The 27,585-nt window shown below is 56.5% G+C and overlaps 1 protein-coding gene and 1 pseudogene across 7 annotated transcripts in view; one reads left to right on the top strand and one right to left on the bottom strand.

Annotated features, from left to right (window-relative positions):
• Positions 1–27,585, top strand: part of FAM53B (family with sequence similarity 53 member B) — a 109,612-nt gene that overhangs the window by 37,452 nt on the left and 44,575 nt on the right. For all 7 annotated transcript variants that reach the window (XM_066239651.1, XM_066239657.1, XM_066239658.1 and 4 more), the window contains exons 3-4: positions 8,403–8,457; positions 24,212–24,990. In XM_066239651.1, coding sequence (XP_066095748.1) covers positions 8,403–8,457; positions 24,212–24,990 — 834 coding nt within the window. The remainder of the gene's footprint in view (positions 1–8,402; positions 8,458–24,211; positions 24,991–27,585) is intronic.
• On the bottom strand, positions 9,549–9,668 carry LOC136311274 (U2 spliceosomal RNA; annotated as a pseudogene).

Here is a 27,585-nt window from a genome sequence, read left to right as displayed (position 1 = left end):
CGTTGCCAGCCAGGGCGGGGGTTGGGGCGGAGGAACCCAGAGCCTGGCTAAATGCTGCGAGAAGGAAGTAGCCGGCCTGGACCGGAGTCTTCCGGGGAGCGGGGAGGGACAGCTGGCACCTTGTCCATAATACTATGCATGGTTCTGCTGCCCCTGCCAGACTGAGACCCACATTCCTTCTGGTCTCCACCCGGTAAGGGGAGGTGGCGTCCGCCCCGAGATAAGGCCATACCTCCAAAGGGCAGGGCAGGGCAAGAGTGGCTGCCCCAGGAGTGTCAGGAGTGGGAGACTTTAGAGAAGGAAGGCACAGGCTGGTGGCCAACACAGTGAGCCGTGGTGACAGCTGCCCTCTGCCAGAGTTGTCCTCTGAACAAATGGCCTGGTGGGCTGGGCCAGAGAGGAGGACAGGCTGGCTGTCGGAAGGAGAACAGAACAGCTTCCCATCTGAGCCTGCAGCCCGCCTCCTTGGGGTGAGCAGGGCTACCCCTCCCTGCAGGAGCAGCAGGGACAAGTACCATTCGGGCGGAAACACTCCTGCAGAGGGGATGGGACCAACCTCTGGACTCCCTGCAGCATCTGTGGGCAGCGAGGGGATCGCTGTCTGCAGGCACCCCTCCTGGCACAGCCCCTCACAGCCCTGCAGGGTCTCCCACATGGGCACCCTCATGGGCTCCCTCCAGGACACTCTCCATCAGTCAGGCTGGGAGCAGGCAGGTGGGGCTCTGGCCCCCGCCGGAGCTTACGAAAGCCACCGAGACCTGTGTCCACTCTGCAGGCCTTCAGAGCACCTTGGGTGTGTCAGGCCCCGGGCTGGATGCATGGCACAAGGATGAGTCAGGGCTCTGCCCATGACACTGCCTTTCCGACTTGCGTTTACTATCTATCTCAGCATCCTCACTGATGCCGGCCTCTCTCGCCAGGGTTCTTGTGGGAACTGGTCCCCTGCTTCTGGCTCCTTCATCCTCTTCCCCACCCAGCAGCCAGAGAGAACGCAAGTCAGATCTGTCCTTCCTCTGCTCAGAACCTTCCACTGGCTTCCCCTGTGGGCCGAGCAAACGCACAGCCCTTCCTAGGATGTGCGACCCCCGCGTACTCTGGCCCCCGTGATCGCTCTGCTCAGGCTGCACTGGCTCCTTGCTCAAGCATAAGCCTGCCTCAGGGCCTTTGCACGCTTCCCATGACCAGGAAGACTCCCCCATAGCTGCATCCTCCCTCCTTTCCTTTCTTCTCTGGCCAGTCAGCCTAAATTTTAATTCCACTACGCCCTCTCCCCCCACCCCAGGCACTGAATACACACATTCTGTCCCCTTTCCCTGTCTCTTTTCCCTCCTGGGCACTTTCTAACTTTGGGTCTCGTGTATTAAATGACTCCTGCACCAGAATGCGGGCTTCCTGAAGGCAAGGCGTTTTGTCTCTTTTGCTTGTTGCTGAACACCTGATGCCTGAAACCGGGCCTGGCAGGTGGCGGGCACCCAGCGGATGTTTGGAGAGGGACAGAGCGTGCGTTCCCACGGCCGGCTCTGCTCAGCTTGCCGTGGTGTGAGTGTCTCCGGCTGCCACTCCGCCTCACGGCTGAGGTTGCCCTGTTTTCTGTTGTTGGTGGGTGTTTTCCTGCCGAGTCTGAGTAGCTCTGACCAGAAAGGAACGGCCTTCTCTGGGGTGAGGGCCTTCTTGAGGTCCCCCGGGAGGAGCCCTGCCCTGTTGGCCTCAGCAGCCTCTGCTGAACTTGGTCCCATCTCAGGGTGGACCTGGCTGGGGTTGGCTGTGAGCCCGAGGTCTGCTGAGCCGCCCTTCAGATAGACGTGCCCTGAGCTCCTGCCAGGGGAGTGCGGCCTCCCCGCCTGAGCTGGGGGAGGGGGGCTCATCTTCTCTGGAAAGGAAAGGAGAGCAAGTTGAGGGAAGCAAACGGGTGGTAGAGAGGGGCTTTGCTGCGGCCACTCCCGCTGTGTGATGGGTCAGGGTCGTCTTTTCTTCCCCGACACCCTTTCCCCTTCTTGGAACGTCATCGGCTGCTCCAGCCAAGCCTGCAACCACCCAGCACAGAGCTTTGCCCCCCCCCCCCCCCGCCCTTCTCTTCCCTCCCATTGACTCCCAGGTGTGCAGGTCAGCTGCAGGGGCGGCCACCTTTGGCGAGAGTCTCTCGGGGTCAGTATGCCGGCCCGCCCCAGGTTGTCGGCCTCAGTGCAGGCCTGGCTCCAGTCCTGGCTGTGCAGCGCAAGCGGAGCAGAGGGCAGGCAGGGAGCACGGCTGCGTTCAGCAGCCCGGGAGCGGGAGCGTGGGCTGTGCCAGCTTGGAGAGGTCCCTTCCTGCCCTGGAGCCCTCCGCACCCTGTGGAGCAGCAGGGGTGCTTCTGCCTCTGCCCTGTTACACTGATAGGAAACTGCGGCTCCTCCGCTCCAGAGCCCAGGGGACAGGGAAGGCTGGGATGGGGCGGGGCGGGGCGGGGCCTGGGTCACGCAGCTGTGAACAGGGTGCCAGGATGCAGCCTTCCCGCCCAAGCCCGTGTCTCCCGCATCGGAGACCAGCATGCATGCCTCGGCCCTGCTCCTGGGGCTGCGGTCCCCCCAGCACTTTGCCGGGCCTCCTGGCGTCAGGCACCGACTAACCAACCAAGGAAAGCCCCCGAGTGGTGGTCTCAGCCTGGTGATGACATCCGGGAGACGGATGGGAGAGCGTGCCTGGAGTGGCCAGCGAGAGAGAGAGGAAGTTAGTAGGCCTTTGCTTCAGCTTCCTAAGCGGGTAACGTCGCCCTCACATCTGTACCATCAAGATAATAACAGGAAAGATGGAGAAGCCGGCTTCTTTTGTTCTCTGATCAGACCAGGAAGGTCATAGTTGTGGGCAGTTAAGGCCCACCACGTTGAAACACCATGGCCCACTTTGGAATTATGGGAGCAGGTCCCAGAGGCACAGCAGAGAGGAGAGACAACCTAACACTGCAGGTGACAGTCACCTGGGGGGCCTTGGAAACGCTGGGTGGGGAGGGGCCTGGCCAGCCCCCTCCCTGTCTTCCTCAGAGGCTGTTTAAAATGTTCTTGTCCCCCATTTTCTAAAAACCAAATGCTGGTGACAGTGTGACTGCCCCCACTGCTGGGAGAGAGAGATGAAGGCAAACAGAAGCAATGAAGGACAAAGCGCTCACCGTCTTGCCTTTGCCCCGGGAGAGGTGGCCAGGGCCCTGCCGTGCCCCAGGCAGGCTTGGCGCGCACGGAGGGCGGTGATGACCACGTGGTTCCCCTCTCCCCCACTCTGCCACTTTCCTCTGCCCAGTGGTGGGCTCTTCCTTCTCGTGTTCTAACATTAGCTGCTGCTGCTGGCAGGCCGCCCAGACGGGTGACCTTAGGGGACAGTGTTCCCCCAGCTCCTTCCTGCACGCCCACACTCAGGCCGGGCTGGGTCTCTCTCTGCAGAGTGACCCTCTTCCCTGGCCAGGCCCAGCCCCCTTTCCTCTCCCCCCCCCCCAAGTTTCCCAGCCCCTTCTGCAGTCTGGAGGCCAGAGGGCGCGGAGGCGCTCTGCTCGCTCGCTCCGGGACGGAGGGCGGTGTGTGCTCCAGGCGGTCTGGTGGTGGTTCCCACGGCAGCCACCACTCTGGTTTGGGGAACGGGCCCTTTCTTCTGTGCTTGTCAGATCAGGAAGTCAAGGCTAAGCTTAGACTCGCTCAGTTGGAAGAGTGACAGTGTCAGGCCTTGTGCCCAGCTGCCTGGGCTCCGAGGGTCTTCCTGTTCCCTGTGGCCCAGCATTGGCATCGGGCTCAACAGCCCCTGCCAGGATCCCTGGCAGGCCATAGGTTGGCCTGAAGTTTGAACTCAGGAGAGCAGGGTTCGAGGCAGTCCGATGCCTTTCCCCTGGGAGAGCAGGGACACCAAGGGGTCCGCCTGTGCCTGAGCCCCCCCAGAGCCTGGGGAGCCCAGGCCCCCCACTGCATCTCCGTTCCCGTCTGTGAGAGCCTCCACCCAAGGGTGCTGCTCCTTTCTCGGCTTCCTTTCTCCTGGGACCTGCCTCCCTCCTGCTTTCCAGGGCCGTGGGCTCCACGTGTTCCCCTCACGTGCACGAGTGTGAACGTGGCTGTGGGGCACTGAGGTTCCATGATGCTCACGGCATCGGGAGAAGCACAGAGTGACGTGAGTGCGCTGGTCCTCCCGCCAGCTGTCTGCAGGAGACGGGAAGGAGCGTGAAGTCGGGCAGAGATGAACTCTGCCGGTTTCTGTCCGAGTTAGTTCCTCGTTCAAGAGAGACCTACGCTGTGTCTCTACTGAAGGCAGGGCGTGGCCAGAGACATGGCCCCCGACGCCGCAGTGTGATTGGCAGCCTTCATCTTCCCCGTGGAGGATCTGACTCCAGAACCTGCTCTGATGACCTAAGGAGTCGCATGGAGACCAGGCTCTGCCCTGAGGGCGGCTTGGGGACAGAAGCTTCACACTGGGAGAGCTACCAGTGGGACCAGGCTCACTGTTCTGTGTCACCGTCACTGTGGACACCAGCCAGGCCTGGTCGTGCACGTCTGTGCGCACACCGCGTGTCCTGTGAAATGTCAGCGGGTGAGTCTTGTCACCTAGTGACCAGCTCACCCTCCCCGCGGTGGGTGCAGAGGGTCCTGAGGGTTTAGAGAGGCCGGCTGCAGAGTGACACACACTGGTGGGAATTTCATCATATCCTGGGTATACTGGGAATAAATCAGCTCTGGACAACCAGGAGCCCAGTGGGGACGTCGGCGTTGGGTCCCGGGAGCCTGCCGTGGTCAGGAAGGGCCAGGGCCCAACTCCCTGGGGAGCTGTCGGGCGGTGCCGTTCTGTCGTGCCCACCGCTGGCCCAGCCTCAGACAGGGCTCAGAAAGCCAGGTGGGGCCCTTGCTCCCATCTTTCTTTTCTTTAGCTGCCCCAACAGGAGGCCCAAAGCCCAGGGGGCGGTGGTCAGCCCACGACTCTTTCGGGCCTTCTAGTGGGCCTTCAAGTTGCCCCTCTCCTTCTTGTCGGTCAGCATTTCTTCGGGATTATGTTGATGGGCATTCTCTGCACGCGCAACCCGGTTGAACTGACTTGACCTTCATAAAGAGGAAGAAGGGAAAAGAAAGAGGAAAACGCTGCATTTTGTAAAAAAAAGGAAAAAGGACCTAAAAAACCCCCAAAAAACTACACTGCACAATAAATATCCTTTCGGTTGAGGCAGGATTAACCGAGAGATCTTCCCTCGTGGTTCTGCAAACCTCTGCTCACACGTCACTGTGGCCCTTCCTCAAGTCGCTGAGCCATGGCTTACGTCACCCGTAGCCACTTGAAGTTCGGCACGAAGTCGGCCAGGGTTCCTCTGATGTCAGTAACAGCCGGAGATGTCGGCTGCCTTGCACCAAAAGAGAGTTCACTAGCGTTCTGGGAGAGAGCCGCAGGGATGCAGAAGGGCTGGAGAGCAAAGCCGCAGCAAGGGCAGGGACGGGGCAGCACCAGCTTTGGAAGCAGGTGCCCCTGGCAGGCGGCGGGCGTTCCGACCGGGTGAACCGGCCCCAGCACCCGCTTGGTCCAGGAGTCAGAACCCCAGAGCCAGTGGGGAGTGTCTGGTCATCTACACTCATGTCCCGTGCCCACCCTATGCCACAGGAGGTCGAGGCACCGTCCTGCCGCGAAGAGCCCTTGTGCAGAACTGGGGTGCTGTTAGCAGAAGAAACGGACTGCACAGCTAGTCCGTGCAGTGTCACGTGCTCGATGAGGGGACCAGGAGTGGGGCTCCCCTAGAACAGGGGAGCTGGGGAAGGGGAATCTCAGTGTTTGCTGTCACTGGCCCTTCATGCCCTTGGAGGCAGAGTCAGGGGTCGCATGAGGAGCCCGGGCCGACCTGGGAGGTGGCTCTGCAGCAAATGCAGACACATCCTTGCTGAGCAGAGGAGACAAGGAGTGAGTGAAGGCCCAGGGAGCCCCTGAGTGCCAGCCCAGCAGCTCTGGCACCCACGCACGTGCCCACATTCCCCGGGAGGGCCCCGAGGTGCCCCTCTGCCTGGAACACAGCTGAGTGGCAGGAGAAGGCCAGTGAGTAGGAATGTGACGGTGGCCAGGTCACCGTTTGCTTCTTGCTGTTGTCTGTGGACCCCGAGCCCTCCTCAGCGGCCCCTGCGCCCCAGTGCAGCCCACAGGCCACTGCGGGCTTCTTGGCCTCTCTTCTGCTTTCCCCAGCCCGATCTTGGCTTGTGCTCCTGGGGGCCCTCAGCCTGGGAAGGTTTGCCCGCCATGCCACCAAGGTGGGGGTGGGGTGGGGCTCTGTTTCCCCACTGGGGATTTGCTCTGTGCCAGGATGGTCCTGTGGTGTTGGAGCTGTCTCCTCTGGCTGGCAGTGCCCAGGACATTGGCCAAGCCCAGCTTCTCTCTGTCTGAACCCTGCAGGGCTCTTGAGTTTGTCACCTGCTCTCCATTCAGTGACTGTGGTGTGAGCTTTCAGTGAGCATCCTGCTGTGTCACCTGAGCTGGGGGGGTGGGAGGCAGACAGAGGCGACTCTGCCCGATGGCTGTACGCGGGATGGCGAAGTCACAGGAGTCGGGGTGGTGACCAGTCTTGAGGCTATGAGAGGGGTTCTAAGTGGAGGAGGGGGCACTGGGGGACTGCCCGTCCCACTTCACTCCCTGTAAGTTCCCCCTGGTCTTTTTTTTTTTTTTTTTTTGTATTTTTCTGAAGCTGGAAACGGGGAGAGACAGTCAGACTCCCGCATGCGCCCGACCGGGATCCACCCGGCACGCCCACCAGGGGCGACGCTCTGCCCACCAGGGGCGACGCTCTGCCCCTCCGGGGCGTCGCTCTGCCGCAACCAGAGCCACTCTAGCGCCTGGGGCAGAGGCCAAGGAGCCATCCCCAGCGCCCGGGCCATCTTTGCTCCAATGGAGCCTTGGCTGCGGGAGGGGAAGAGAGAGACAGAGAGGAAGGAGGGGGCCGGGGTGGAGAAGCAATTGGGCGCTTCTCCTATGTGCCCTGGCCGGGAATCGAACCCGGGTCCCCCGCACGCCAGGCCAACGCTCTACCGCTGAGCCAACCGGCCAGGGCCTCCCCCTGGTCTTTTAGCACCAGCTCTAGTGTCACCCCCAGGAAGCTAGCCTGGACCCCCAGCACCGACAGTCTGGGTCACCTCTCCTCCAGTTCCCGCTCTCTCTGTAGCGTCATGGTTTGCCTGTGGGACTGTGACCTCCATGAAATATGAGCTTCCTGTGGGCCAAGGCGGGCATCCTTTACTTCTGTGCCCTGGCTGGTCAGGATGGACCCTTAATAACCTGATTGGATGACCGCATATCTGACTGAGGGCAAAGGTCCCTGAATGGGGGCAGCTGGGGACAGGGGTGGGGAGCTGGTGCCAGGTGCCTGCCACCCCCGTTATCTAGGTGGGCCAGGTGTGCCTAGTTGGCTCCACCCTCATCCTTCCAGGCCTTAAAAGAGCCAGTGCCTAGGTTCCCCTTGGAAATCAGAGCCCTACACAGAGGCTGCAGGGCTGAGAGCGTTTTTCACAGTCACGTGATCAACCCTCAGCACAGCCTGCACCTCCATAATTACTAGTACAGATTTGTGGATGAGTGGACGAATGAATGAACTTGGGAATACTCGACCAGACCCTTCTCTCTGCAGCCATGATGGGCCCAGTTTCCTCCTCCCTGGAGGTCAGAACGGGCCTCCTGACTTGGGCCTGTACCAGTGCCAGGAACCCCGGGACGTTCCCACCTCAGGGTTCCGTGTCACTGCCGAGCACGTGCCCAGACTGGGCCCCTGCTAGGCCTCACGGGCCTGCTCTTCTGCCGATGGCCACAGCATGCTGCCGAGGCTGGACGCGGGGCTGCGGGAAGATGCAGAGGCCCCCAGAAAGGCCCCTGGTGGGAAGGGAGGCCGTTGTAGGAACATGAGGCCAGGCAGCCCAGAAGCCACCGCTGTCTGTTGAGAGCAGTGACAACCTTTGAGTTTCCGTTTCAGTTCAGAGAGGACGCCCGGGGGCGGCAGAGGGTTTGTGCCCTTCGGGTGAGGTCCTTCCTGCCACTGTGAGAGGTCGCCTCCCCCCCCAGCCTGGGCTGTGGGGAGGCCTCGCTTCAGCCCAGCTTGGTGAACTGTGCCCCTCACACCTCCTCCCACTCTCTCCTCCGCAGCACTCCCGTGGAAAAGTCCCCAGTGTCAGAGTCATGGGGCTTTCTTGCGGGTTTTTGAAGCCCATTAACTAGAAGGACTCCATAACTCACTAGAGTTTCGGAACAAGAATGGCGGGCCTCATTCCGGGCAGCTCTGGTCTCTCGGGGACGACTTCTCTCTCCTTTTGCTAATCCGACGTCGGCCAAAGGCAGTGGCCCCTTTAATTGTGACTTTTAGCAAGGAAGGGATCAGTGCAGGGTCATGTGCAGACGTGCTTCTTATGACTCGAAGAGTGAATAGCTTTTCTGGTTGTTTTCAGCCCACGACAAAGAAGATGAGTCACGGACCGACACTGTTCTCTTGTGGAGTTATGGGTGAGTAACCAAGGTGGCCGGGGCCGTCCTTCCCTAGTCCTCCCACCAAGGTGGCCGGGGCCATCCTTCCCTAGGCCTCCCACCAAGGTGGCCGGGGCCGTCCTTCCCTAGTCCTCCCACCAAGGTGGCCGGGGCCGTCCTTCCCTAGTCCTCCCACCAAGGTGGCCGGGGCCGTCCTTCCCTAGTCCTCCCACCAAGGTGGCCGGGGCCATCCTTCCCTAGTCCTCCCACCAAGGTGGCCGGGGCCGTCCTTCCCTAGTCCTCCCACCAAGGTGGCCGGGGCCGTCCTTCCCTAGTCCTCCCACCAAGGTGGCCGGGGCCGTTCTTCCCTAGTCCTCCCACCAAGGTGGCCGGGGCCGTCCTTCCCTAGTCCTCCCACCAAGGTGGCCGGGGCCGTCCTTCCCTAGTCCTCCCACCAAGGTGGCCGGGGCCGTCCTTCCCTAGGCCTCCCACCAAGGTGGCCGGGGCCGTCCTTCCCTAGGCCTCCCACCAAGGTGGCCGGGGCCGTCCTCCCACCAAGGTGGCCGGGGCCGTCCTTCCCTAGGCCTCCCCCCAGGGCCTGAGTCCTCCAGGTGAGACCCTGAAGCACTTTCAGGACACAGGCACGCAGAGCAGCTGTGGGACTCTCTTTTCTGTGTCTTCTATTATCGCTGTTTTGGTCCTAGCGGTGCAGGGGGTTGCTGGGTCAGGGACCCGTATGCGATTGACAGATGTAATTCCAGCCACAACGCTGAGCGTTTCTGTCTGGTTATTAAAGTAACCACATCCATTTGTCGAATTCAGAAAATGCAGCTTAGTGTATAGTGTAAGATAAAGACTTCCCATAGCGCCCCCCACCCCCCTACCCAGTGATAACTACCGTTACGTGTTAGTGTATTTTTCATTATGTTCTTTGCATTTTCCTCCCTAGCCAAGTCCATATGGTGACATAAAATGATACACCAAAAAATAAATAAATAAATAAATAAATAAATAAATAAATATATATATATATATATATATATATTTCTTAATGCTTTCCTCAGTAATGTTTGGCATCATTGCCCCCCAGCATTAACATTGTCTGTTCTATGCATTTTATTTATTTATTTATTGTTTTTTTTATTTTAAAACCCATTTAATATATTGTCCTCGGATAGAGGACGTATCAGATATTAAACTGATAAGAACAGATACTTCACTTGATCTTAGCCAAAAGGCCGAGAAGCGATATGTTCTATGCATTTTAATGAGTTCGTGGTAGCACATTGTGTGGATTTATCAACATGTGTTTAATGATTGAACTATTCCTCGGTTGTTAGGTGGAAAGGTGTTTTGTTTGCTGTTGTGATGAACAGTGACTAAGTGAGCTTTGTCTGCCTCTTGGATTATTCCTCAGCGCAGTTCCCTTCCTACTGCGACATGCTGCTTGTCAGGAAAGGGTGCCTGGGTCCCCTGTTCTCACGCAGGTGTGTATGAGTACTGTTCTTGCCAAGGGGCCGGAAAGGTGACCGTTTTGACTGTTGATTTCTCCTGCTCCAGATGATTGAGCCCGTTTCTCCTCTTCCCTGCTGGTCGGGGACACCTTGACGATGAGTGTCTGTCTGCGTTGAAGCAGCACCTGAGGCAGGAGTCCCCAAACTATGGCCTGCAGGCCACATGCAGCCCCCTGAGGCCATTTATCCAGCCCCCGCTACACTTCTGGAAGGGGCACCTCTTTCATTGGTGGTCAGTGAGAGGAGCATAGTTCCCATTGAAATACTGGTCAGTTTTTTTATTTAAATTTACTTGTTCTTTATTTTAAATATTGTATTTGTTCCCGTTTTGTTTTTTTACTTTAAAATAAGATATGTGCAGTGTGCATAGGGATTTGTTCATAGTTTTTTTTATAGTCCGGCCCTCCAACGGTCTGAGGGACAGTGAACTGGCCCCCTGTGTAAAAAGTTTGGGGACCCCTGACCTGAGGCTTCCACCTCAGCTCACTGCCGCAGGCTTTCAGGTTTCAAGTGTGTCTTTGTGGGATTCCAACAAGCCTCCTGGCCTCTTTCTCAGCCTCTCCCTTGGGGCACAGTGTACCTGCTTCTTCAGACTCGATTCCGAGGGCGGGATGATGATGGTGGGGGCCCTGTCGCCATGAGTGGGGTGCCAGGCCACGCCCCTTCCCCGAGGGAGCGGCAGCTGCAGGCGCTCTCTTTTCACATGTGGGGGGACCAGGGCCTGGCAAGGTGAGCCTCAGGTGCCTTGGTGGGCAGAGTTGGGTGCGGGTTGGGGGAGAAGGAAGATTGTTCTCATCTTGGTCACAAGCCACCACTTGGAGGAGGAGCCCAGGCATTGGTCTTGGTGCTGCCACCAGGGGAAATGGAAGCTGGGAGCTCACCTGGCCTTGGTTTACCCGTGGGACACCCTTCTGAGGTCTGTCCCCACACGGGGCTTGATTGAACACGTTGCTCGTGGTTGACGGCTTTCAGCAAACCCTCAGCGATCCCACCATGTGGCCCAGAAGCCTGCCTCACCTGGGCCGGGTTCACCGTGGAGCTATAGTTGAGCCGGCTTCTTCTGTCACGGCCAGGGAAGAGAGAGGTTCCTGGCCCAGCCCGGCCTGGACTTTAGCTCTGAACCGGGTCAGACTAGTAAACTGGGGCGTGGAGAGGTTGGTTTTTATCTCCAGGCATCCCTGACCTTTGCACTGAACGTGTCATATAACAAGGTGGCACTCCTGTGGGCTTGTGATGGGCAGTGTTGGCTCCGAACTGCTTACCATTCTCAGCCTCCTTTTGCTCATCCGTGAAATGAGTGTCCTGAGAGCACTGGCCTGTGGGCTTGCCAGAGACTGTGAGATGGTGTTTGTAAGCATGAGTAGTCTGTGAGTGACAGCTGATGAGGGGCTAAGACCTGATGTGAGCACCCCGCCCCCTGCCACGCCCAAACAGAGGGACCACTTCAGTTTTCTTGCAGAGGGGCTGTAGATGAGCCAGTTGCTCTTTGTGGGGGAAGTCCCTCAGGCCCAGGGACCAAGGAAGAGGCCCTGAGGACAGTCACATGGAGAGAGGCTCTCCTTCTGGACTGCCCAGTGGGGCCTGTCTGAGCCTGTGGAGGCCTCTCTCCGGCCCAGGGCCTCCAGGAAGGCCTGTGCCACAGCTTCTGCAGCCTCTTGTTTGCAGAGGAGCTCCCGAGGGTCTGTCACTCACGGGCCCTGTTTTGCTCCTGCTCTGCAGCCTGGCTCCAGGGCACTGCCAGGCTCAGAGGGGCAGCTGAGGGCAGCGAGGCTGGCAGGCGTTGGTGGGGTTCCCTTGCCTTTTTCCTCAGTGTCTCTCTCTCCCTCCCACGTGCTGATCTTTCTGTTGCTCAGCCCCTCCTTGGTTCAAGAAGCCTGACCCATCTGACAGCACACATTCTGAGGCTTTTTGTTCATTTCGGTGGTTTGTCCTAGTAGGTAGTTATCGAGTGGCTGTTACCAGTCAGGTGCTTGGCGCAGGGAGAGAGCAAAGCAGCCCTCAGGGCTGTGGGCAGATCGGCCCATCTTCCTGAGCCTGGGTCTCCTCATCTTGCGGATTGCAGGTGTTTGTAGGGTTCAAAGAGTCAGCAACCCACAGGAGGTCTTGGCTCAGTCCTCCCCGCCTCTTTTTTCCGGCCCTTGTGGAGGTGGGAATGTCAGCAGTCCTGGGCCTGTGTGCTGGTGGACACTCAGGTGACCGCTCTTGCCCATCTTCCCTGTGATGGAGGAGGTATGGCCTCGCTCTGCGCCGCCAGCCAGGAAGGCATCCCAGGGAGTGAGATTTCGTCTTAGGCGTGCCTCCTTCCCAACAGCAGGGAGGAGAACACCCTGTGGGTCCAGCCAGACTTTTCAAGAGGGTTTTAGGCTCTCCCAGGGCTGGACAATAGGCTCAGCAAAGATAAAATGTCACATTATTTTAATCAGCACACCCCCTGCCTGTCTCCTGGAGATAAAGGACTCGTGTTCTGGCCCCAATCAGTGGAAGTCTCCCATGAGAGCTGGGGACAGCCTGGCCCTGGGACTTGATCACCCCTCCCCCCGTAGCCCCCACGCAGGGTCCTAGCTGGAAGCCAGTACAAGTTCGAGTTTTATAAATGTTCTTAAGAGAATCCAGGCAGGCACGTCTGGGTGGGGAAGGCAGGGCCTGTTTGCTTCCTCTTAAAAAGCCATCCTTCCCAGTGGCCCGGCCTCCTCCGCGCCCACTTAGATAAAATGCCTGACTAATACAGTCCAGTGCTCACAACCTTGTGTTTTTTGAGTTTTTTTAGTACGTACTTCACTCTTTGTTTTTGTGCATTTGATAACAGGCCCCTCCCCATCTTTGTGTCCCCATCCCCACCCCCCCAAATTTTGGGAACTTGATACAAAGAAGTGGTTTTGTGCTTTTGCAGAGTGAGTGGCGGAGAGGACAAAGATGGGCGAGGTGCCGGTGGGGGAGGCAGAGGCGGCATGGAGCCCAGGGCCTGTCACCGCCACTGCGGGGGCTCCTGCCAGCAGAGACCGTGTTTGGCCTCTTGGTTTCCTTGGTCACCTCCCAGACCGTCCTCAGCGCACACCTTCTGGGCAAAGCCAGGGTTGCCTCTGCGGACGGCCCTTGTGGGGAGGAGCCATGTGCATGGCCGGTTCTGGTGTTTTTGACACAGGAAAGCTTGGTCAGGTGGCAGCTTCGCGGGGGTGGCCCAACCACAGGTCAGCAGGCCCAGCAGGCGGGCCAGCCCCTGTGGCTGGCCAAGGTGTCTGGTGGAAGCAGGGAGGGCTTGGCCGCACCCGGGAGGAGCACTCTGCAAGGAGAGGCTGGGACTGCTGGGAACCCTCAGTGCCTGGCCCCCTCCGGGTCCCCTGGCATTTGTGTTAGGGAATGCCTCTTCCCGTTGACCCAGGGCACACGGAACGGGCTGAATCTTTTTTGGTGAAGACAGATTAAGGTGGGATGAGAGCAGGCTCCGTCTGCCACCCTGGGTTAATTGTACCCATTAAGCGAGTTCTGATCTGCAGGACACCACACATTTCATTTCCCTGACTTCTCGGGTAAGGAGAAGACCTGGAAATCAAACAATATGTGAGAAAGTGAATACTAGGCCAATTATTGCCAAAAAAAACCAAACAAAAAAAACAACCCACAAAAAGTAAAAAGCGCACCGATAGGAAGAGTGATGCAAATATGAGTCAATGGATTGAGAACAAAACAATTCATATGCTTAAAAAAAAAATTGGATAGAAACCCATAATTACTTGAGGAGTTATGGTAATAAATTATTTATTAATGTAAATTATTTCACCGGCAAAGAACATAGAGGAAACTTGAGCAGAAGGGTCATACATTATGCATAAAAAGGAATTGTAAAAATATTACAGCGGCCCTACTCGTGCCGTGCGGTTCCGGTCCGTCAGCATTTTAATTATAAGCCCTTACTGTCCGTGTGTAATTACCTGACTGTTAAAGTCTACTCGTACATAAAAGGGGTGTTCCTGGGGGCGCTCTCTGCATTAATGTAATGTCTGCAGGGTGAACCAGTCGGCCGCTTGGAGCCGCACAGAATGCAAAGATTCCGCTTTGAGATCTGGGAGCTTTTGGCTCTTTAATTCTCTGCCGCTGCTGCTCCTTGTTGAAAGTGGAAAGGGATTGCAACCTTGTATGAAAAAGCTGGCCCTCGGAGGCTGAGCATTTTAGATATTTACTTATTTATTTATTTTTAATGTTTAAAATATTTTTTTAAGTTTTTAAGCGAGAAGAGGGGAGATAGAGAGACAGACTCCCACATGCATGCACCCTGACCAGGATCCACTCAGTAACCCTGTCTGGGGCCGATGCGCGCAACTGAGCCAGCTGTTTTTAGTCCTTGAGGCAGAGGCTTCATGGAGCCATCCTCAGCGCCCAGGGCCAATGCGCTTGAACCAGCTGAGCCATGGCTGCGGGAGGAGAAGAGAGAGGGAGAGAGAGAGAGAGAGTAAAGAAGGGAGGGGAAGAAAAGCAGATGGTCACCTCTCCTGTGTGCCCTAACCAGGAGTTGAATTCTGGACATCGACATACTGGGGTAACACTGTACCACTGAGCCAACCGGCCATGGCCTAGATTTTTTTAAAATTATTTTTATTTATTCATTTTTAGAGAAGAGAGACAGAGAGGAGAAAGAGAGAGAGAGAGAGAGAGAGAGAGAGAGAGAAGGGGGGAGGAGCAGGAAGCATCAACTCTCATATGTGCCTTGACCGGGCAAGCCAGGGTTTTGAACCAGTGACCTCAGTGTTCCAGGTCGATGCTTTATCCACTGCACCACCACAGGCCAGGCTAGATTTTTTTTTTTTAGGTCAAACAAATGACTGAAGCAAAATAAGCAGCAGTAACAAAACTAGAGTTCCTTGGGCCCCAGGTTCTGGTTTCTGACATTTTTTTCCATTTCTTAGAAATCGCTGTTTAAATATGATTATTGGACCAGGGCCTCCTATAAGAAACTGATTATTAACCAAAATAGGCTTCAGTGAGCCCTGTTTTCATTTTTTAAAAAGATTTTATTTATTGATTTTAGTGAGAGAGGAAAGAGAGAAATGGTGTGTGTGTGTGTTGGGGGGAGGCGTATCAACCCTCAACAGCTGCTTCTTATATGTGCTTTGCCCTGGCAACCTGCTGTCTTGAACCGGCGACCTCAGCACTCCAGGTTGATGCCCCATGCACTGCGCCACCGCAGGTCAGGCCCTGTCTTCATGTCTGCACATGTGTGGTTTTTAAAGCTTGCCTTTTTATTTTTATGTATTGTTGTGCTTGTGATTTTTTCAACCTAAGACAGTTTAAGGTTTAGTTTAAGTTTCACCCATACAAAGTGCTTTAAGGTTTTTTCACGTACCATGTATGGGCTTCTGACAGCGTTTCCGGACTAAAGTACAGAATAGAAGTACAGTGTGTTCGTAAAGTCATGGTGCACATTTGACCGGTCACAGGAAAGTGACAAAAGACGATAGAAATGTGAAATCTGCACCAAATAAAAGGAAAACTCTCCCAGTTTCATACCTATTCAGTGCAGTTCGATGTGGGCTCACGCACAGATTTTTTAGGGCTCCTTAGGTAGCTGTCCTGTATAGCCTCTACAGACACGTCACTGACTGATGGCCTACCAGAACGGGGTTTCTCCACCAAACTGCCGGTTTCCTTCAACTGCTTATCCCACCCAGTAATGTTATTCCTATGTGGTGGCGCTTCGTTATAAACGCGCCGATATTCACGTTGCATTTTGGTCATGGATTCAAATTTAGCGAGCCACAGAACACACTGAACTTTCCTCTGTACCGTCCACATCTCGACTGGCATGGCTGTGGGCTGCTCCGCTGTATACACGGTGTTACGTCATCATCTGCACATGTGCACATGCTGCCACATCATCCTACAGAAACTGGGAGGGTTTTCCTTCTATTTGGTGCAGATTTCACATTTCTATCGTCTTTTGTTGCTTTCCTGTGACCTGTCAAAAGTACACCATGACTTTACGGACACACTGTAGGTGTGAAGTGTAGCTGGCCCATGCTAGCTGTTTACGGTGACAAGTGAGGAGGGGGCCTCCCGGCTGCCATCTCACTCAGTCTGGCCTGACTCGGGGTGGGGAGGGGGCCACGCTGGTGCCAGAGGACAGGCCACGGCAGCCGCCAGACTGGGTCTGGGTGCCTCCCGCCATGGTGTGTGGCCAGTTTGCCTTCCACATGGAAAGGTGGCCGCGTTGGGAGGCAGCCTGGCCCACCTGCGGCTGCACAGCCTTGGGATGGCCGACTCCGCCCCTGGCTGGCTGTGTGTTGACAGGCTGGACGTGATGGGGTTCTGGACCTCGGCTTCCCCACCAGTAAGATGGGGTGTGCTGTGATGCCCCCGTGATGCATCCTGGGGAGTGCACATGTTCACGTTCTCTCCCAGCTTCAGCCAGGACTCCAGGGCTGTCTAAGCGGTTAGGGTGCATTGATTGACAGTTTCCTGCTGGCTCTGTGTGCCGGTCTGGAAGCACACCGTAAGCCGCTGCCCGCTCCGTGGTCTGTGCGGACACACAGTCAGATGGAAGCCCAGAGGGTGGGGGGTGAGTAGAAGTTACCTTTCTGTCCCTTTAGAGTTTTTGTTGTCATTGTAAATACAAGCTTTTCCCTGAATGTTTCTAAATGGCCCTAGAGTTTGAGAAGGGGAGAGGAAGTTGGTCAGAGCTGAAAGAGCTGTCACTGGACCCTGGTCCACCCTGCCTTGTATACAGGTGGGGATACTGAGGCTCATGCTCTCAACATCCAGCTTTTTTCCCCACTCCTCTATGCTGTCTGTTTGGGATGTCACTGGGGCCTCCCTTTGCAAGAGCAAAGGCTTCCCGGAAGCAGTGGCAGCTGCCATGGGCCGCTGTCACCCTGCTGGTGAGGGGCCGGTCCCTGTAACCACTGTGAACCTACACACCTCTCAGGCCTCTCCCAGACCCCAAGCCAGCCTTTTTGCCTCCCTTGATGGGGCTCGAGGACAGTTATCTGCAGCCATTTTAGCCCCTGCCCCCGTGCCCTGGCCGAGAGCTTGGCGTCCTGCATTGCTGTCCCAGAACCATGGGCTGACAGGTCATGATTCATTACAGGTGAGAAGCCACTCCCAGAGGCTGAGGCCTGCACGGCAAAGCCTCCCTTCCCAACACAGCTCTGATTGGAGTCTCCATCCTGGTGACACAGGAAAGAGGCGCTCCCGGGGGCCAGGGGCTCAAGAGTTCATTTAAAAATAGAGGGCACCAAAGTGGGCCAGCTCAAGTCATGACCCTGCATGTTTTATTCCCCCGAGGTTCTTTTTATCTAAGGACAGGTTGGAAGTGCTGCCTTCAGAAAGATACCTCAGGTCCCTCAAGCTTCCATTGAAGGGGTTGGTGAGCTTCTACCCCCCAAGATCAAGCGTGGAGTTCTTGTAGCCCTGAGGCCAGGTTAGCGCGACCCACCCCGCAGGGCAGGGGAGCCAGACTCAGCGTCAGCACAGGCAGACAGGTGTGAAGTCCAAGGATGAGTCAGCCGGTCCTGATTGGATGGTAGCAGGCCTGGGAGGCTGCAGGCATCTTGGTTCTGTGCTTCAGGTGCTTAACCTTTTCTGGAAACCACATTCTGCTGTGGTTATGTCACCGCGAGGCAGCCTCTTGGCTTCGGCTCGGAGAGATGCAGGGTCGTCAGCCTCCTGACTTTTTTTTTTTTTTTTTTTGTATTTTTCTGAAGCTGGAAACGGGGAGAGACAGACTCCCGCATGCGCCCGACCGGGATCCACCCGGCACGCCCACCAGGGGCGACGCTCTGCCCGCCAGGGGGCGATGCTCTGCCCCTCCGGGGCGTCGCTCTGCCGCGACCAGAGCCACTCTAGCGCCTGGGGCAGAGGCCAAGGAGCCATCCCCAGCGCCCGGGCCATCTTTGCTCCAATGGAGCCTTGGCTGCGGGAGGGGAAGAGAGAGACAGAGAGGAAAGAGGGGGTGGAGAAGCAAATGGGCACTTCTCCTATGTGCCCTGGCCGGGAATTGAACCAGGACCCCCGCACGCCAGGCCGACGCTCTACCACTGAGCCAACCGGCCAGGGCTGCCTCCTGACTTTTGAATGTCAGGTTGGCAGTCCCCTGAGACTATGGGCCCCTGGGAGTTAGTTTCCCTGCAAGTGGAAGGGCAGGAATGGAAACAAGAACATTTGGGTGGAAGGCTATTAGTGTTTCTCTGAGTGTTCCTTCTCAGTTCTAGACATGTGCCCCAGCAGCCTCTGCCTTCCTTAGTCAGGGGGTGGGTCTCAGGGCCAAACCCGTGTGAGAACAGCTAGAGACGGACCTGACTTATTGTCCCCATGTGTGTGGGCAGAAGCTTCTCCTGCGCCTCCCAAGCTAGTGGACGTCCCAGAAACTTCAGGCTCAGTCACAGAGCCACAGCTTTGAGCGACACCATGGAGGTCACCCAGGAGTTGCCCAGTGAGGAGACTGGTTGGTTAGTGCGCTTCCTTGTGTTTTTGCATAGCTGTCCGTCCTGTATAGAGACCAAGCCCTGTGCATGTTGACTCACACAAACACTCCCCTGTGTGTCTCCTACTTGTGAGGATGGGCTCAGCAGGGAACTGGAGATACTTCTGATGCTCCTGACAGGTAAGTGACAAGTGAAGGGGCCTGCACCCTCAGCCTGTGAGCCACATCACAGCACGCCGTGCCCGGGAGCCACGTCACGCCGAGCCGGCGCCCGGGAGCCACGTCACGACAAGCCCACGCCCAGGAGCCACGTCACGCTGAGCCTGGGAGCCACATCATGACGAGCCTGCGCCCATGAGCCACATGACACTGAGCCCGGGAGCCACGTGACGCTGAGCCTGGGAGCCACATCACGTCAAGCCTGCGCCCATGAGCCACGTGACGCTGAGCCCGGGAGCCACGTCACTTCGAGCCTGTGCCCGTGAGCCACATCACGTCAAGCCTGCGTCTGCTGGAGGCTGCACAAACCTCTCTGGGAAGCCACAGGTGTCTCGGAGAAGTTGGGAGGCCTCACACGCTTCCTCTTCACACAAAGTGTCGGCATCTCACGCCCTTGGCGGTGACTCCCCGTCTAGGACGTGATGTGCTACTAGGGGTTCCCACCCCCTTCTGTGAAAAAGGGACCTCCTGGTCCTTGAAGGATAATATTATTTCTCTCCATAGCTCTACACTGTTATTGGCCCAAAATGAAACAAAACACCGAAACATCAGCTTGCAGTGATATTCTAAATCAAAATTTATAGGGACAGGGAGCACCGGCTCCTGGAAGCTGCTGGGGTGTGGATTGCTGGGGGCCCCGCCTGGTTGACGGCTCAGGGTGGTGTTCTACAGATCAGGCCCTGGGGCGCTCATGGTCTCAAGCAGCTGTTCTTAATTTTTCAGTAGAACAACTTGGGCAATTTCATAAAATGCCAATTCCTACCCCCAGAGATTCTGTTTGCCAAGTCAGGAACTGAGTCTCGGAACTGCATTGTAGCAAATACCCCAGAACATACTTTTGTAGGTGGTCCCGAGACCACAAGGAGAAGCCCAGGTGTGGGGCATGCAGGCTGCTGCTCCTGCCAGCACCGAAGGGCAGCAGAGCCGAGCCCCAGCTGTCCAAGCGTTCTCTAGTGTTGTCACCGTCATCACGGTGACTGCCATTGTGGCAAGTCCGCCTGGCGCCCTTGCACGTCCTGTCCTGGGCCATCACTCCATTCTCATAAGAGTTCTGTGAGGGGGTTGCTTTCTGTCACCCTCATTTTATAGATGAGGGAACCAAGACCCCGAGAGATGAAGTAACTTGCAGAGCTGAGGTTAGAACCCGGGTCCACGCCCTTCCCGCCGCACCGAGTGACGCCTGCTCAGTGGGCTCCCCACGTCTGTGGCCTTTGTCAACTTTTGAAAGAGTTATAGTTGTTTGTGCAGAAGTGATACTGAATGGAGGGGCGAGGCGTCCGGTATCCTCTCCTCAGTGCCCTACCGAGTTCCTTTGTACAGCCTGACGTCAGGGCCGGAGCTCAGGGCGGCTTGCCATTAAAAATTAGCTTCTATTCCTGTTTCTTTTGTCTGGTGACCCAGCCCAACAAATCTCTCTCTGTTCCCTGAGCGAAGGGGGAAAAACACAAGGGCTAAACATAGCCTCAATTGTTTTTACTTTTCTTATATATACCTCTTGAAGCGATAAAGATAGAAACAATTAAAATATTATCTGCCCCGCAGGCAGATCCAGGGGCCACCTGGCTGGTGTTGACAGCATCGGGCAGGGCTCTGCGTGTTCAACGTGTCTTAGACATTACTCCTCCAGCCAGTCTCCTGGCTGCTGTACACACTACCCATCCATGGCCCCAGTGGGGTAGGGAGTTCAAGGTCCGGCTCAGGTTGGACCTGCCTGGCCCAGGAAGGATTTATGTGTGCCAGGGTCAAAAGGCAAGTGAGCCCAAGTAGACACTCATGGCCTGCCTGCTCTGCAGCCTTTATTTGCGCCTGTCACTCATTCCTTCCTGCACCGACCCCGGCTGAGGTCGGTTGTGTGCCAACCAAGCTCTGTGCTGGGCACCGGGGAGCCATACTGGGTCTGTGCGCGAGAGCTTATGGCCCAGGAATAGACACGTAACCAGAGCATGATGGTTCAGTTCACATGGGAGCCATGTAATTGGAGGTCAGCGCAAGGAGCTGTGGGTGCCCAGGGGCCGAGGAAGGGAAGGTGTGTCTGCAGAGGAAGTCCTGTTTGCCTTGGCTCTTACATGATGGATGAGAGGCTGTTGAAGGCAGGAGAATATTTCAGGCTTTTGCATCTTTGCAAAGGTTGGAAGCCGAGAAAGAACTGATGTCCAGGGTGGGGTTGGGGGGCTTTGCATTCACTGCAGTTACATTGAACTTGCATTTAACCAAGGGACTGAGTTGAGCGCCTACTCTTTTCATCTTCCCAGCAACAAAGAACTTTTATATGTTAGGGCCAGAGAGGCCTCCTCTCTAAGAGTGGAGCAGTACCTCCAGGCAAACAAGGACACTTCAGAATTAGCCACCCAACCCCGGTTCCCACTGGGGCTTTGTAGTTAACCTAACAACGAACCGAACACCCACCTCTCTGCCCATAGGTGTGGCCTGTGCTCATTCCTGCCGTCGACTGATCCAACTTGAGTTTTATATAGAATTTCTGGTGCATAGAATGAACTCTCCAGGGGCGTGGTGTGCACAGAACTCAGGGTATTTTTCCGGATGTTTTGACTGATTCTTGCCTGACTTCTGATGTACAGGATGGTTGCTTCACCTGGGTCTGCTGGGGAGAGGCGACTAGCTGGGGACCAGGGTTCCAGGCTGGAAGGCGACCGACAGCTGCTGAAGGAAACAAATTGCAACAGGGCTGGGCCTCAGAAAGTTCTTTGGGGGCAGTGAGGACGTGGGCCTGGGTAGAGAGGCCAGACAGGTCCGGGAGCACTAAGACCACGAGGTAGCCATGGGAGAGAGACCAGCGTGGTCATGCCTACCTGGCTCCCGGTTCCCCTTTCTTCTCGTGATTTCCCTAGAGATGGGGAGAACTCCAGGGCAACACAACAGGAAGGAGTGTGCTCGGAGGGTGGGCTCAACCCCTGGTAAGTTCAGTCCCAAGGCCCCGGGGAGGTCCCTTTTGCAGCATGCCTCTGGCTTCTTCAGAGGGGGCCACTGTGGTTCCTTCCTCGGTCAGCCACGTTCCTGGCCCGTCTGGTGCCTCGGTGCCTTGTCCCAAAAGAGAATTTGGTGGCCGGCATTGCTCTAGGGGACCTTCTCACAAAGCAGCAAACCCAGAGGAGGGCGGGATCACAGGCCCTGGCCCTGAGCCTGGCACAGCCTGGTGGGCTTGGTGGCTGCGTTTTTCTCTATACTGGAAATACATTGTGTGTGTGTGTGTGTGTGTTTTAAGAGAAAATGTAGGAAAACAAGAAGGAAAAAAATTTAAACCAACCAGCCGTCTGCCATGCGACTGCAAATTGAACAGTTTGCTTTTATCTTCACGCATAACGTGCATCTTTATACCAAATAGGAATCAAATCACGCTGGGTACACGGTTTTAGACCCCGTTTCTTTACGCTTAGCATTACATCATCGGCAGTGCCCCACGTCGTTAATATTCTCCAGAACCCGGCTTGTTCCGTGCTCCGTGTTGTTCCTTGATGATTTATGGAGCCAGCCCCTACTGCGGGGCGTCGGGGCGGTGTTTACCATTTGCTGGTCCCCAACGTCATCACCCATAAATCTGCACTTTTCTTCTGAGTATAACTGATCTTCTAAATCAGATAACAGACGGTGGTGACTCAGTCCGTGTTAGTTTGTATTTCTTTTTAAATTTACTTTATGGTTAGTCTGCTGAGCTTTCAGCAGCCGACAAACAGCAAATTGAAACTTGAAAGAATGATGAATAGTGGGGTAGCCTGTAGACACATCTTGAACAACAGCCCTCCTGCTACTTGAGAAAAGGTAATTCTTGGTAATCATGTATCAAATTCAGTTCAAGGCACATTGGACCGGATGTTTCGTGAGAGTCCTGTTCTATTCCCTTGCTGGCCTGACTGGGCCTAAGGAAAATCTCTCTCCAGCGCCTCCAGCTCCTGAGGCCCTGCCGTGGCAACAGTCTGAAACGTTCCTGCCGTGTCCCAGCTCAGGGTCCCAGGCCCTCGGGCTCTGTGTCTCAGGACATGACAGAGTACCAGAGAAGGAGTATCACATGGAGCCCTGATTTGGGCTAACCTTTGGCTCACGAAACTTCTTTTGGGCCCCATGGGTTATTCTCTTTGACTATTGCATGTAGCTACTGGTTCTTACACTTGGCATGAGGTCACTCCCTTGGATGTCTGTCTGTGCCCTTTGAGAAGTGGCCGCTGGTAGAGGACACAGATGTGGAGCCCTTGCCGCCCAGAGCACTCATGGAGGCGGTATCATAATTTTCTTAGCGTATGATCATCTTGCATGACTCGAAACCTCCCCGAGGGCAGGGCCGACATCGGGGTCCCTTCAGCACCGTCGTGGAGTGAAAAGAACACGGGCCAGCCCAGTTTACATCCATCCGTCGTTCGTCAGCTGCGTGCCTCCCTCCAAGCCTTGGTCTCCCCATATAGGCAGTGATGGTGCCATATGCAGGGCACTGTGTGGGTCCCACCCCCCATGGCAGATGCTCGGTCACTGAGGGCTGTGGTATGAGGATCGGTGTGAGGGAGCTGCCGATTGAAGACCATTTCAGGTTTCACGTCTACCCTCCTACTGACCGACAGGCTCAGACCGTGGTTTTTTCCTGTATCCACATGTGCACAGTGTATAAATATCTGTAGATTAGGAAAGATAGAAACATGCCAGCATGTTGGTCCCCGGCAGCACGGCAGGTACCTTAACTTGGCTTGTGTATTGGAAACTTGAATACAAGATGCTGGCAAACTTGTCTTTGCACTCCAGAGACTCCCAGCGCGGTGCCTGCCTGATTCCGTAGCAGGAAAACAACAAGTAGTTCTGGACTGCATCACTGAAGTCAAGGTTCAAGTGCAAAGTCTGTGTTTCATAGCAGGGTGGGCTTATTTATTCACATATTCAAGTAGGGACCTGATAGGTAAGTTCAACGGGTACTCTTATCTCTCTATAGCCCAAGACTTGGTTCTGTAGATTTTTAACCACTTTTAAATATCCTCAATTTGAGCAAGAAATCAAATGGACGCGAAGGAAGTGCTCCGGGATTGGCAGCTATAGTCATTTTTGTTGTGGAACATTTTGGAGGCGGGAATATAAACAGATAACATGTCCAGTTTCTATTGCCAGGAAGTATTTGAAAGGTGGGATTCATCTCAGCTCACCTGGCAGCACCCCCAGCCCCACTGACCTTGACTCTCTGAAGCTCTGATCAACCCATCTCGGGTTATGGTCTCCTGCTGGGGCCATCCAGTCCCAGCCCCAGAGCCACGCAGAGCACAGAGACAGGGTGTAGTGGGCGTGTCGCCCAGCTCTGTGTCCGCTGGGTGGGGGTGGGGCGGGGCGGCTTTCCCCCTATAAAGTGAGAGAGCAGTGTGGGTGGACAGGACTGCTTTGGGCTTTCCTGGGGGGCAGTACAGTGTGTTGGACAGAAAACCACATCAGGAGTCCATACCTGGACTCCAGGCCTCGCTCTGCTTCCTGCCCCACGCCTAGAACTTCCATCCCCTCTCTGAGCCTCAGTTGTTCCTCTGTAGAGTGAGCCTGGCCTGCCTGGCTCTCAGGAGGGCCCCCTGGCTCAAGTCCTGAGTAAAAGAGGCCCTCGGTGAGCAGGTACAGGGCTGGCACAGGGGGCTGCTCCAATCCTGTTTTCTCTTTGTCATTTATGAACCAGAAAATGGCAGATGGCGAGACCTGGACAGGAAATGCCCTCTTCAGATTGACCAGCCGAGTGCCAGCATCTGGGAATGCCTGCCTGAGCAGTGTCCGGACGGTGCCCTGTGGCACCGGGAGGCAGCGACCGCCTGCGCAGTGACCAGCCTGATCAAAGACCTTAGCCTCAGCGACCACAACGGGAACCCCTCAGCACCCCCCAGCAAGCGCCAGTGCAGGTCACTGTCCTTCTCCGACGAAATGTCCAGCTGCCGGACGTCGTGGCGGCCCCTGGGGTCCAAAGTCTGGACCCCCGTGGAGAAGCGGCGCTGCTACAGCGGGGGCAGCGTGCCCCGCTGTGCCGGCGGCCTGGGCACCATGCAGAGAAGCTCCAGCTTCAGCCTCCCTTCCCGGGCCAACGCCCTCTCCTCGCCCTGCGACCCGGCAGGCTTCCACCACCAGTTCGGTGCACAGCCCTGCCACGGTGGGCCAGGCTCAGCCACCTGCAGACAGGCTGGCGACCTCTGGAGCCCTGACCCGACCCCTGTGGGCGGGGCCCGGCTCGACATGCAGCGGTCACTCTCCTGCTCCCACGAGCAGTTCTCCTTCGCCGAGTTCTGCGCACCCTCCGCCAGCAGCAGCCCCGCCTCGACCCCAGAGCTGGCCAGGCGGCCCAGTGGGCTGTCCCGCAGCCGCTCCCAGCCCTGCGTCCTCAACGACAAGAAGGTCGGCGTCAAACGGCGGCGCCCTGAAGAGGTGCAGGAGCAGAGGCCTTCCCTAGACCTGGCCAAGATGGCACAGGTAAGCGCCCCGGCCGCGGGGGGGCGGATAGGCCGCAGCAGCTGCTGGGGGCGGAGGGAGCGCGCTGGTCCTGGCCCAGCCGGCCACGGGTCGGTGCCCACTTCACAAGCGCCCAGCAGGTGGGTTTTCTTCTTGTATTTTTAAGTCCTCATGAAAGGTGAAATTTTTCTTTTTTTCCACTTGGAATCAGAATTGTTCTGTCCCTGTGAACACCGTGCTGATAGAACAAGAGCAGACAGAGGCAGGAGGCAGGACATTGGCAGGCAGACCAGTGTCACCGAACCCTGGTGATGCCCTTCTCTCGGGCAGCCCTGGAGCCTCTCGCCGGAGCGCTTGCCCCCAGCAGCCGCTGTAAGGGGTGCTCGCGTGGGCCGGACTCAGCGTCCCTGCAGTTAGGCCCGTCCTGCGATCAGGGCTGTGGGTGATGATTTTAGAGAATGAGAGATGGGGGGGGGGCTTATTCTCTCGATTAAACTGTCAAATATGTGAGACCAGCAAGACACTAAAGTTATTGTCCTCCGTGCAGCCTCTGTAGCTGGCCTCCCTCGTCCCTGTGGGCAAGGCCTCTGGCCACACGCCCCTGACACTTGCACTTGATCCTCTGTGTCTTGGAGCCCTGCCTTGTGCTAACACTGACCTTGATTTGAACGCGATGAACTTGGAGGTGATAACCTGGCCACTCGGAGGAGAGTCTCTGAGCTGGAGCACTGCTGGCATTTGGTTCTTATTGGGGGGAGGTCGAGGGTGACGGTGAGGCCCAGGCCACAGAGTTGACCCTTGTGACCCGTCCACTGCCGGCCCAGCAGGTGTGCTGGGTAGAATGCGGCGCTCTGGGCTCTGCATCCAAGGGGCCCTCGGGTGTGTAATGCCGTGGTTTGACTATTGTCTGGTTGTATAAACATCAGTCACTGCAGGGACAGGGTCCCGTGTGGCGATGAGGGCTTGGCCTCGCTTGTGCGGCGTGTGACCACATCTGGTGGGCGGGCCCATCGTGTCCACTCCTCAGGCCGGCACAACAGCCTTCCTTCAACGCCTAGGGCTGCTTTTCCAGGCAGGCCTCCTTTTGTTTCTGAATGAGAATACCGTTTCTGTGTATGGTGTTTCCTTCTCTCTCCTTTGGTTCCCTCTCCCAGACAAGTGCCCCCCCCCCAAGAAAAGAGGTGCAAGGTCTCATGTCTCGAGCACACTCCTGGTCCCAGAGTCCAGACTTCCCAGCTCGGGGCTGCCGGAGGACACGCTCGTGGTGCGCCTGCCTCCCCCGTGCCTGCGGGCCCCCTGGGGAGGTCCTTGCGGAGGGCTGGGCAGACCTCCGTCCCCTGCCCCTGGTTTGTGAGTTTCCATTTCTTCCACACCTGGGCCTCTCCAGGTGTGTTCCCTTCTTTTCTTCCTGAGGACTTTACAGCTAGACAACGATTGAACACATTCATTTACGTTGGACACGGGAGTGGAATTTTCCTCCTCTGGAGAAAATTTAGGTCGGCAAAAAAAGGCTGGTGAGGTGACAGATGTGGGTGACTTTTGAAGGAAACCCGGAGCCCCGAGTCCTGGGTGTGATAAATGACTTCAGTTAAATTTTTAATGCTGAGCTTATTTTATTAGCTAATAAGCTAGATAGGTAATAAAAACAACTTACACGTGTTGTTATATTTTACTAGCCGCAAGTTGGAATAACACCGCCGGCATCCCTGGAGACGTTTCCCGTCCTCACTTGGGTAGAAACCGTGTAAAAACATACTGCTCAGCGGGGCTGTGCCCAGATGTATAGATTGCTTCACTGGGTCCAGGCAGGCCTCCAAGATCCTGAGGAGGCCGCCCTGGTTCCGCCTGTCTTTCCTTGGCCAAGGCCTGGGTAGAGCAGAGTCGAGGGAAAGAGAAAAAGGGGCCCCTGGGAAGTATGGGTGCCAAAGGGCCATGGCCAGCACCCTGGGGATGGACCCTGCGCCCCCCACCAAGGCCACAGACCCTGGCTAGCCCTCCTTTCAGGAGGCTCTGCCCATGTTGGCTCCCCCACTGGGTGATTTATGGCTCCAGGAGGTAGGCCTTGCTTTTCCAGGCGCCTTGGAAGCCAGGCCTGGGCAGCCCCTGTGCGTGTTGAAAAGAGGCTGGGACCCAGCCTGGAACACGCAGGGCCCGGTGCCCGATACCCGTGAGCTGGTGTGTGTACAGCCGTGTGTGACCAGGGGCCAGTTCATGGACTGACCATAGCTGGTGTGGGACTGGCTGCCCATGGACCTTCACCTCTGTGGGTTGCGGCTTTACTTTAGCCTTTCTGACCCCCGGGAAGGGAGCATGGTCCACACATGGGATGGTGGGCGGTGCTGAGGGTCAGCACTGCCCCGGGCTTCCTGCTGTCCTCCTTCGAGCTGGGTCGTGAACTCTTTCCTGGTCTTCTGACCTTGGTTGCACACTGGCTTATAGAAGGGAGGTTGCCAACTGAGACTTCATATAGAGGAGCCCCTTTGTGCATGGGTTCTGGGACCAGACGCCTGAGAGGCTCCGATTGAAGGTGCCTGGCCTTTGGAGCGACTTAGGAGTTCTACCAAACCCCTGCTCCCTGGAGGTGCTGACGGGCTGGGGCCTTCAGGGCCCAGAGCT

The sequence above is a fragment of the Saccopteryx bilineata genome, chromosome 7 (assembly GCF_036850765.1).
Source record: "Saccopteryx bilineata isolate mSacBil1 chromosome 7, mSacBil1_pri_phased_curated, whole genome shotgun sequence".
NCBI lineage: Eukaryota > Metazoa > Chordata > Mammalia > Chiroptera > Emballonuridae > Saccopteryx > Saccopteryx bilineata.
The sequence above is the reverse complement of the archived record's forward strand: the minus strand, read 5'-3'. Positions and strand labels throughout refer to the sequence as shown.